This window comes from Panonychus citri, unplaced genomic scaffold, assembly GCF_014898815.1.
Source record: "Panonychus citri isolate SS breed McGregor unplaced genomic scaffold, ASM1489881v1 Contig00135, whole genome shotgun sequence".
Classification (NCBI taxonomy): Eukaryota; Metazoa; Arthropoda; class Arachnida; order Trombidiformes; family Tetranychidae; genus Panonychus; species Panonychus citri.
The window spans coordinates 1770613-1781760 of NW_026515540.1; the positions used below are offsets into that span (position 1 = coordinate 1770613).

Sequence of the window (11148 nt, forward strand, 5' to 3'; positions counted from 1 at the left end):
GGCGAAGGCGAAGACGAAGATGAGGAAAAATAATAAATATAAAAAAATAGGACGAAAAGAAGGAAAAAAAGAGAGAGAGAGAGAGAGAAATAAGAAGATGTCTCTCTCCATCTTCTTTCTCCCTCTACTTACCTTAAAAAACTTTTTTCTTTTTCTCTTCTTCTTTCCAATGGAATATAAACATTTACCTGTGATCACATTCTACTATTTCATCATTCTTATTTTCTTTCTCCTGGTTCCATGTGAATCTACTGATTCTCATTTCGTTGATTATTCCAATTGACATCGTATTTTGATCATCGCTCGAAAGCGTTTGATTGATTAAAAATGCTCATAATTAGTAATCAATGTTCAACGTAAAAGTAAAACGCCTTCTGAGCAACAATCAAAAATCGAGATCATGGATTTGAAAAATGATTTACGGTGAAAGAGAAATTGAAAGAAAAAGTTGTAACTTGAAAAAATGGATCACAATTAATGAGTAAAAATCATCAACAAGGTTAAGAGATTAACTTGAAACATTGACTAGTAGAAGACATTAGTTAGTAGAGTTTTGTTGATGACATGATGATGACAACGAGAAGATGACGGATGGTGATGAGGAATAGATGATGAAATGCGAAGAAAAGAACAACAAATAGAAACAAAACAAAAAGTTAGAGAAAAAATTAACCGATGGAAGAAACAATAGAATTAAATGATTGAGAGGGAAAAGAAAAACACAGAGTGAGAGAGAGAGAAATGAAGAAAAAATCACCAAAAAAGAGAGAAGAAAAAAATTCGAATATGAAATGAAAGAGAGAGAATAAAATGTCTTCCAATTCTCTAGAGAGACAAAGTGAGTCAGTGGGATGAAGATGGACAAATGAAAGATGGAGATGAAAATATGACGATTATGAAGAGATGAGATTAAAGATGATGATGAGAGAGAAAGAGAGAGAGAGATGATGATGATGCAGAGAAAAGAAAAAAAAACAAGGAGAAAAAAGAAATGAGAGAAGGAGGAGAAGAGAAGAAAAGAAGATATGAGTGAGCTATAATTTCTTACACAATTGAGAATTTTGATTGGCTAACAACGAAAGAAAGAAAGTTAAGAAGAAGAAGAAAGAAGATAAAGAGGAAGAAAGAGAGACGATGACGATATTGTGACCTGTTAGAAGAAGAAATTCCCACGATTCGTTTTCTCTTACATTAGGTAAGGCTACAAACGAAGTGTCTCTTTCTCTCCGTGAACATATTGATGATGGGGAAGAAGAAGATGATTAGGATTTTCTTTCTTCGATCGAGACCTGTTGAGATTAATTCCCATAATAATATAATCTATCATCAGAACTACAATAACAATGAGAGAGAAACAGAAATGATGTAATAATAGAATGTGTCTAACGGATCACAGGTAAATGTTTATATTCCATTGGAAAGAAGAAGAGAAAAAGAAAAAAGTTTTTCAAGGTAAGTAGAGGGAGAGAGAAGATGGAGAGAGACATCTTCTTATTTCTTTCTCTCTCTCTCTTTCTTTCTTTCTTTCTTTATTTTCCTTCTTTTCGTCCTATTTTTTTATATTTATTATTTTTCCTCATCTTCGTCTTCGCCTTCGCCTCCATCACCACCACCATTATCATCATCATCTCTACAGATCCACATCTCCATCTTCTCTCTCTCTCTCTCTACTTTTTCTTTCTTTTCTTTCTCTTCTTCTTGATGTTCATCTCGTTGTTCATCATCTTCTTCATCAACTGTATCTTCATTTTCCTCTTTTTCTAGTCAATATTTTTAGAATCTTTGAAATGCTTTTTTCTTATAACATTTACTTTCTCAAGCCAAACCCGCCTATTAGTGTGTAGTTAGTTAGTTAGTTGTTACTTTCTTTTCTTCATCATCTTCATCTTTATCTTCATCTTCCTCATCTTCGCGTATTTACCGATACCTTTAATATAAAACGAACGGACCTATTAGAGTGAATGACCTACACTCTCAATAAACTATTTTCCTTTTCTTTCATTGTCTGACCTTCTTTTTTTCTTCTCTCTTCTCTTCTCTCTCTTTCTCTCTTTCTCATCTTCATCTAGATTCTAATTTCCATCATCATCATCATCATCATCATCTTCTCTTCTTCTTCTTCTACTACTCTCTCACTCATTCTCTCTCTCTCTCTCTCTTCCTCCCCTTCTCCCTCTCTTTCTCTTCATCTTTGGCCTTTTCTAATATTTAAGATGATCAAGTAACATAAGGTGATTGAGGAGGATTCGTTTTCTATTCATGTAAATGGTACGAGAACCAATCGCTTATTAGATCAACATAATCATTTCCTCCAACAATTAGCCATTCAAATTGTAATTGTCCATTTAAATTGATGTTGTTTTTATCTCAATTATCAACAATTAACTTTCTTCATTTTCTCTCTCATTCTACTTCACTCTCACTTTCTCGCTCTCACTCTCAATCAGTCTCCCTCTCTCTCTCTCTCACTTTCTCGTCAAAATGTCAAATCCGTCACTTCAACTAATCATAATGATTTACTTTTAATTTTAAAACTCAATATTTTTGCAATAATTTAATAAATTTAAATTCAAACTTTTATCAATTATTGTGTATTTTTATCAACATATTTCCCTCATTAATCAAATTAATTTTGTTTTTATTTGGGTGTTAATTGTTACAATCAATTTAACTGTAATTAACTAACCAATTCCATCTTTTCTTCTGTTTCCATGTGATTTGATGATATTGAATGATAATGACAAATCAACTTATCTGATTAACTGTCACTCATTAGTTAATCGCTTCATTTTCAATACAATTATCGCAATCAACATCATAATAATTATCCATGGCTTCATTTTTAGTAGTTTGAGCTTCTCAGATAATCTCCTAATTTCTCAACCACTGTATTTAATTGACCAGGAGGGAAACCGTCAGTTGTTGCAGCAGCAAGTAAACCTAAAAGAGAAAGAGAGTAAAAGAAAAAGAGAAAAATGAATAAAGGAAATAAAAAGTAGAAATGAGTCAAGAGCAAAAAGTAGGAAATGAACAAAAATGAAAGTAAAAGCAAACTGGGTGTTGTTTCTGTGATACTATTTGGTTAACAGCAAAACTTGAGCTTTAAATGTTTTAAATGTTTTGGGTGTAAAGGCGCAGTTACATGTTCAAGAATTTGAAAATTTGGTCTGTTAATGATTCTTACATGTATTAGTGGCTACGATAATAAGTGCTGAGCTTCCTTTACGTCCTCGGAGTAAATTGTTTTCAGCAAATAGGCAGAAATATTTTTCACCTCCAAGACGGATACCAGTTTCTTGAAAAGCTCCTGGATTATTTCTCATGCCGTCTGCAATTGTTTTCATCTCCTCAGGAGTTACTTTCTGTGGAGAGAGAGAGAGAGAAAGAGAGAAGAAAAAAAGAGAATGAGTGGTTTAATAAACTTAATAAATCTATAAAGTGAGACAGAGACCAAGAGAGAAAGAGAGTGAGGGATAAAGCAAGATAAAGAGAGAGAGACAGATAGAGAGAGAAAATGAGAATGAGAGAGAGAAAAAAAGGTAGAGACTGAGAGTGAGAAAGAGAAGAAAAAAATAAAAAATTGAAAGAGGGAGAACGGGAATATTACACTTACATTTTCATCTGCTTCATATTTAGCCCACACGGTTCCATCTTGAAGGCCTGCGATCACGGCGATCTTACAAGAGACTTGAGAACAAATTTGATTATCCACATAGGATTGCCAAGACATTGTAGAAGTGGAGGAAGATGAAAAGAAATTAAGTGAGATGAAAAAAAGAGAAAAGAGTTATGTTTCTACGAGACAAAGAAAAAGAAATGAAAAGAGATAAGCAAAACAAAAGGGAATAAAAAAGCTCAAAAAGTTGCGTAATTTTAGATTTAATATCGATGCAAATCTAACTCCCTCTACAACAATAAGCGCCTTTTTCAAACAAAAAACACTCGTTTCACTCTTCCCAATGGAGAGAAAATGAAACAAATTCGTTGTGAAGATCCATTCAGATCGATCTAAAATCGATCGTATCTTATGGAGTCGAACTCGATTTCCAACTCGCATTTTCGATCGATCGTTTTACTCATTTCTTTTGGGCGATTTTCCTTCAAATCTCGCGCTCATTTCGTCGAGAAACGGACGAAGGTCACTTTTGTTTTTTCTCTGGCTTGGAGATCTTTCTTTCAACCGAGATCGATTATTGGCAGAAAATTTATCGGTTTGAGCTGTCAAATTAGAATTTGGGAAAAGTGAACCGATGATGGAATTAGTTTTGTTTTTTTTTCTTCTTAGAAAATCGATTTTAGTTCATGTTCTTGGTTTTATTGATCGATTTGGTGTTGAATCGATTGATCATCAGGAACTTTCATCATAAAATCTTAGGCCGAAATTGTGTTGATGGTTATGTCTTTTTAAATTGTTGTTCTTTTGTTTGGTGATTTGATTTGGTTTTTTTTTATCTTTTTTGTTTAATATAATTTGGATTTTAGAGTTTGAATCATGAATCGAACTGCTAAGATTGGATGTCGAGAGCATCCTGATGCTGCTTTAATTGAAGATTATCGAGCTGGTGATATGATTTGTTCGGAATGTGGTTTAGTTGTTGGTGATCGTGTTATTGATGTTGGTTCTGAGTGGAGAACATTTTCCAATGAGAAAGCCAATGCTGATCCATCTCGTGTCGGTGCTGCTGAGAATCCACTTCTTGGTAGTAATGATCTTTCGACTATTATTGCAAGAGCCGAACCAAATGCTTCTGGTGAAGGTCTCAAGTATTCTAGTAAGAAACAAATGAGTAGTTCCGATAGAAGTCTAATAAGCGGATTTAAAGAGATCAATGATATGGCCGATAAGATTAATTTAGCTAAAACTATAGTCGGTGAGTAATATTTTTCTTTTTCCTCTCTCCCTCTCTTCCTTTATTCTTTCTTCTTTCTTTCTTTCTTTCTTTTTTTTCTTTATTTCTTTTTATCTTTTGTTGGTCAATTTGACAGAATTCTCTCAATTTCTTCCCTTCTCTTAGAACGAGCTCATCTTTTATTTAAGCAAGTCCATGATTCGAAAGCTACAAAAGGTCGATCAAATGATGCGATCGCTTCTGCATGTCTTTATATCTCATGTCGTCAAGAAGGAGTACCTCGTACATTTAAGGAAATATGTGCCGTGTCAAAAGTGTCCAAGAAAGAGATTGGAAGATGTTTCAAGTTAATTTTGAAAGCATTGGAAACCAATGTGGATACAATTACTACGGGCGATTTTATGGTTCGATTTTGTTCAAATCTTGGTCTTTCATCGGCCATACAAAAAGCGGCTACTCATATTGCTCGACGTGCGGTTGATTTGGATATTGTTCCAGGTCGAAGTCCAATTTCTGTAGCTGCTGCCGCTATTTATATGGCTTGTCAAGATTCAAAGACTCCAAAAGAAATAGGAGATATAGCGGGTGTAGCTGAAGTAACAATTCGTCAAAGCTATAAACTTATGGCTCCAAGAGCAGCGGATCTTTTTCCAGCTGATTTTCCAATCAAAGAAGTCAAAATGAGCACTTAATAGAAACTGTAACTTAAAGAACAATCCATAAGAATCTTAAGAAGCCGAACTGTCACCAAAGGCACTTAAGGCCTAAGCATTGGCTCAACTCTATCAGTACCAACAAAATTCACCATGATAATGATTACATATGAAAACCACAACCCAACTTATTTAACGCAATTTGTTAATTGGTGCAATTTAACTACAAATTTGAGTAACCAAAGAGACAATGTTAAAATTCAACAAGCATAAATTTATTATGTTATTTTTACATTTGATTTACTGTTCTAAAGTTGTGAAATTTGATAAACATCCAACAAAAAAAGCGACCTAAAGTGAAAAGGAGACAAACAAACAAAATATTGAAATCACTATCAACATAATCATAAATTTTCATGGATAACAATCAAAATGAACACTTACCGATGGCAAACAGTTAAACATTCATGGCAATGAGGATTATGGTCAAGATTGAGAAATTTGTAAAATAATTTGGTGAAATGAGCGATATCTGCAAGTCAATTAACTCACAATCAAAAATTAATTGTAATATTTAGTGAGAAGCTCATAAATCATGTAAAGTGAAATTGATTTGCAATTTTTTCAGTTTTTTTGATCCATTTCATTGAGAAGTGTCAGAAAAAAAGACGAAATTGATTGGTATCTCTTTGGAGTAGCTCCCTAAATGTGAAGTTACTGTAATCTAAATTACATAATTAACTAATTAATCATTAACTCATCAGGAAAAACATTTTCGGTAAAGCAGCAAAATACATTTGTTTTATACATAACGATGATTATAATTTATATTTAAGCAAATCTTGCTGGTCTTTGAACATCATTTTCAATGATTTCTATCATTACTTTGCTTTGTTTAAATGATCTGATAATTTTTCCGTTAATTGTTATACAATATATAGAAATTTATATTCAAGACTCCAAGTCAACAATCAATTATCAGTCCCAATCGCAATTTGTATCCAAATTTATCATTAAATTTATTTTATCCATTCCAAGTTTCATCTTCCCTTGAAAATATTAATATCAATCCAAATTGTGACAATTAAAGCTTTCGTTGCAAGATGAGTAATGATTAATAGTTAGATTTAAGTGACACAAATTAATTAATTATGGTGATTATCGTTGGTTCATTGTTTTGAGGATTGAGTTGGGTAACACTTTGAGACTGATTTTGTTGAACTGGATTAAAGTTGATTAATTGTCAGCTTTTTGATCATTTTCTTTTTCGTTTTAGTTAATTTAGTTAATTTTGTCTAAAATAAGGTTGACAATTTATAAGATTTGGGCATTGTTTCATTGGAAGGTGTCGTTGTTGAGCTTTTACCTGATCCGGAACTTGATTTTTTCTTACTTCGCTCTGAAGCTTTACCTGAGGTCGATTCTGTACCTGAATCCATTCCCGACTCTAAACCAGATTCATTTTCACCGCCTCCTTGACCACAAGCACCTTGACCACTTCCACTTGGCTCACCCATTCCAGAGGGTTCACCTTCACTAGCACCAGCTTGCAATGAATTTGATACCGATTTCCGTGGTCCCCCTGGTCCAACAGCGCAAAGTGGCCTATTAGGTTTCGTTAAATCAGGTCGACGACAAGATGAAATCCGATGGACACAATGATAACAACAACAGCAACAAGTTTGATTAACTCTTGAACAATTACAACATCCACAGCAAAGACAAACTCTGTAAATAATAAAATCAAATTAATTATTAATTATACTGCTTACAAATTAATCTAAACTTAATTATTAATAATAATTCAAATATACCAAACAACAATAATTTTGGAAAGTAAAAAGTTACAATTTAAAAAAATGAAATTGACCAACTAAAGATGAAATTTTCTTCGTGTATAATAACAATTGAAAGTAATCTGATTGTTGGTAATAAAGTGTTGATTAAACATTAATAATACTCAAGGAGATTAAACAATCTACCAGATGAAACTAATAACATCTCATTTTGATGTAATATCATATTTCTTTGGGTGGAGATCATGAGAGAGATCAATAAGATGACCAAGAACAAAATGTAATTTTCCTATTATCGCCACACGAATCATCATCTCGAACAGATCGTGATGTATATTTGTAATGAGAAAAAAATATAATATCATCAGAGTAAATCTCTTGATTCTGTAATGGTTGTTACATGGATTTCGTTAAATCCTCAAGTTTAGTTTTTTTTTGTTTTCTCTCATTGAATCAAGTTCACTCAAGTGGATATACTTTGCAATCGCAATTAATCAATATTAGACTTATGAATAGCCTTTTTCTTAGTTAATCTATTGTCAGAATGAGACTATTGAGATTCTGATCATGATAATATTGTATTTTATTATCATGATCATGGTTCATCCATTAATGGATTACCAATAAATAAATACGATTCACTTTCATTGTGATTAAAACAAGTCAAACTTGCTCTCTACTATTTGTTGATTGTTTCACACTGGACAAAAGTACAGTTACTTTTTTGTTGTCTCTTTCTCTAATAGTAAAAATCATGGTTGAATCATTGTTAATTTGTAACTGAATTTATAACTGGATTAAGTTCACATAGTTAAAGTAAATATGGTTGTGGATGAAATAAAAGAAGAAGACAAAATGAGAGGGAGAAAACTGTAACTGATATAATGCTAACGAAGATCATCATCATCATCATCGTCATCCCTTTCAATAGATTAAGTGGATTTCAATTGAATTATATACAGAATCAGGAAGAACAAAAAAAATAAGGTTATCTTCGCCCAGAATAGTATCTAATTCATTGATTTATTGTTTCACTGACAATTCATGTTCATGATATCGAAGCAGAAATTGAGATGTGAAGAAAAGGTTTAACAGGATAAAGTATTGAGAGTGGAAGAAGATGATGATGATGATGATGAATTTGATGATTCAGAGGATATGCTAATCAAGAGATTCAATTACATATCAATTTGGGTTGATTGAATTAGATTCTGCATAAGAGAAAATAGTTCATGAAAAGTCAGGATAAATGTTATTGATTCGTTAGAAGTAACTAAATTAATTGATGATTAAGAAAAAGAAATCACTAGATGAAATCAAAATTGATTAGTTGGAAACAAATAACTATTAAGAGCTACATGTAATTCATTGTTCATGATATCAGAATCAACAGATAAAAATAAACAACCAAAAATTGAGAAGTAAACAATTAAGGTTGGAAATCTTGTAATCTAATATAATAACGAGCAATACGAGTACTAATTAGATTATTGGAAATTGATCTAATTACTCTAATTATCTAAGTGAATATTTAACTTACAAATTATTTGCAAGACCTTTGTGAAAAGGCCTTCGACCTCGACCAGAGTAACGATAAGCAAACATGGCCCATGAAGAAGTCTTTGAGTATGGATAAGACCAATAGGGTGGCCCATGACGACCCCACCCATTGTGACCTGAGCCTTGAGCTTGTAATCTCATACGAAGCCAATTTTCTGGAGGTTTACGAAGATTAGTATTGAAATTAAGTCCAGCGGTTTTAGGATTACGATTGTAAGGGACTTGGGAGGGTCGATCATATCTAACATAGGAACCACCGTGGGAAGTACAGCCCATTGAAGATGAACACATTTTCGAGGCATCACAACCTCCAGATCCTCTTGGTCCCAATCCATGTCCATAATGTCCTACATTGTGACCCCCACATCCACCACCAATACCCACACCACTTCCTCCTCTTATTCCAACATTTAATCCATTACATCCTCCATCACAGTTATGAATTATAACACCTTCATCACCAGTTTCATCAACTAAACCACAACAATCATCTGTCAATGAAACACTACGACGACGATGAGTCGACGATGAAGGTGACAAATGACCTGGAGCGGGACTTCGAGCATCAGAAGATTCACCAGAACTATAGGAATCAGTTCGATTAGATGTTAAATCAGAACAATCAGTTTCAATTTCATCAAAAGATGATGAACATCCATCATCTTCCCAAAGAGATTTATCATCAGGAAACTCTGATGATTCAACAATTAAATCAGGGGATAAATCAGGATCACCAGCAGATTTGGTAATTGGTGAAATATTAGTGGTCACTAAGGTTATCTCTCCAAGCTTTTTGGTACATTGAATCTCTAATTCATTGATTACATCTGAAGGGAAGCAAAATCAAACAAAGAAACTTGATTTTAATTTGTTCACAATGGTCAATCATTGATTAAAACATTTTTCTCTGGTAAATTAATACAAAAGGTAATCAGAAACTAAGAGACAAAAAGATCAGGGAAAGAAAGAGGTAAAGAACAATATTAGACAAAAATTGAAAAGAGAACAATGTTCACAAGAGAATTAATTAATTCTAATTAATTAAAACTGATACGAAGGTCAATTGAATTATTATAAAGTAAAAAATGACCAGTAAACAAAATTGAACAGAAAACAAAGAGAGATGATTAAATCCCGCCAATAAATTGTTCCTTTGGGCCACTTAATGAGTCTTAATTAGAAGACTTGGCAATTAATTAAGACTAATCACTTTTAGCCATCTCATTAATTAACCCTTGAAGAGTGAAATGAGAGACTCTTGAATAGAAATTAATAGAAAATCCTAATTATGGAAAAAAAGATGGACAAAAGCTCTTGAGAGAATAGAAAAAAAAAAGAAAATAGAAAATGAGAATTGATTCCATTGTTATGGTTGACGAAATTCTAACTAATAGATTAGAATATAATCTCTATCAGAAGGATTAAGGTGTGATAAAGGACAGAGAATTACACTAATCTACTAATTAAGAATATTCGTTTAAATGTAATTAGATAAAGAAATGAAAATGGTAAGAAAAAGGGAAGATTATTGAATTTGATTGGTGAATTTATCTTACCTTTGATATCTGTTGGTTCGGTTAATTGTTGGTAATGATGGTGAATCTCAGCAACTACTTGGGTTGTTGTCACAATTGATTTGGTCTCATCTTTCATCGTCGTTCAATCAACAATTAACAATGTGATTCAGACAAAACAGATAATCCAAATTGTTGATCGTATAAAAGAAAAAAAAAGAAAAATTTTCTCTAATGGAAAAGGAAAACAAAGGAATCAACAGAAAACTGGATAACTTGGTTTTCCTATTCTAAGTAACATTTAGCTTAGAATTTTGTTTTCTTCTCTTCTTCTCCAATTACTTTCTTTATTACTTTCTTTTCTCCACAATGATTGTTCGATTTATATGTATATTCACAAAGCACAGAAAAAAAAATAAAGATTAAGAATAGATTAGAAATCCAAAAGGATTAACACAATTTCATTGATAAAATATAGAGAAAGAGAGACGAAGGTAAATTAAGATGGAAATTAATTAACTGAGACTTTAGATGTTACTCTGGAAAAGGAATTCACTTGTATCTTCATATTCTCCACTCTGTTTATGTATACCTGATGTTATCAAGGTCAATCATGGTGATTATGGAATCATGATAATCGCAGGAAGAAAATAAATCAATAAAATGTTACATGAAAAGGAATTCAGGTGATGCGCGAAAACTGTTCAAATAGAACAATCATATTTTCTATCGACAGATGGCGCTGATGTTCAGTAGAATTTTTCATTTTTCTATT

The 11148-nt window shown here is 32.5% G+C and overlaps 3 protein-coding genes and 1 long non-coding RNA gene across 4 annotated transcripts; 2 read left to right on the top strand and 2 right to left on the bottom strand.

Moving 5' to 3' along the window:
• Positions 1–1207: 1207 nt before the first annotated feature.
• LOC128391892 (uncharacterized) lies at positions 1208–2580 on the top strand. The gene is made up of 2 exons (XR_008325896.1): positions 1208–1452; positions 2070–2580. It is a non-coding gene; the product is annotated as an uncharacterized LOC128391892 (long non-coding RNA).
• Positions 2581–2617: 37 nt separating this feature from the next.
• On the bottom strand, positions 2618–3831 carry LOC128391888 (uncharacterized). The gene is made up of 3 exons (XM_053351845.1): positions 3614–3831; positions 3185–3362; positions 2618–2940 (listed from the first exon to the last, which is right to left on the bottom strand). Exons 1-3 carry the CDS (start codon positions 3728–3730, stop codon positions 2843–2845), a joined length of 393 nt encoding a protein of 130 aa, XP_053207820.1. The 5' UTR covers positions 3731–3831; the 3' UTR covers positions 2618–2842.
• A 535-nt stretch (positions 3832–4366) lies between these two features.
• LOC128391887 (transcription initiation factor IIB-like) lies at positions 4367–5802 on the top strand. The gene is made up of 2 exons (XM_053351844.1): positions 4367–4871; positions 5016–5802. The coding sequence occupies exons 1-2, from the start codon at positions 4493–4495 to the stop codon at positions 5540–5542; spliced, it is 906 nt and encodes a 301-aa protein (XP_053207819.1). The 5' UTR covers positions 4367–4492; the 3' UTR covers positions 5543–5802.
• On the bottom strand, positions 5757–11025 carry LOC128391883 (uncharacterized). The gene is made up of 4 exons (XM_053351840.1): positions 10416–11025; positions 8840–9686; positions 5948–7231; positions 5757–5854 (listed from the first exon to the last, which is right to left on the bottom strand). The coding sequence occupies exons 1-3, from the start codon at positions 10510–10512 to the stop codon at positions 6799–6801; spliced, it is 1377 nt and encodes a 458-aa protein (XP_053207815.1). The 5' UTR covers positions 10513–11025; the 3' UTR covers positions 5757–5854; positions 5948–6798.
• Positions 11026–11148: the final 123 nt, after the last annotated feature.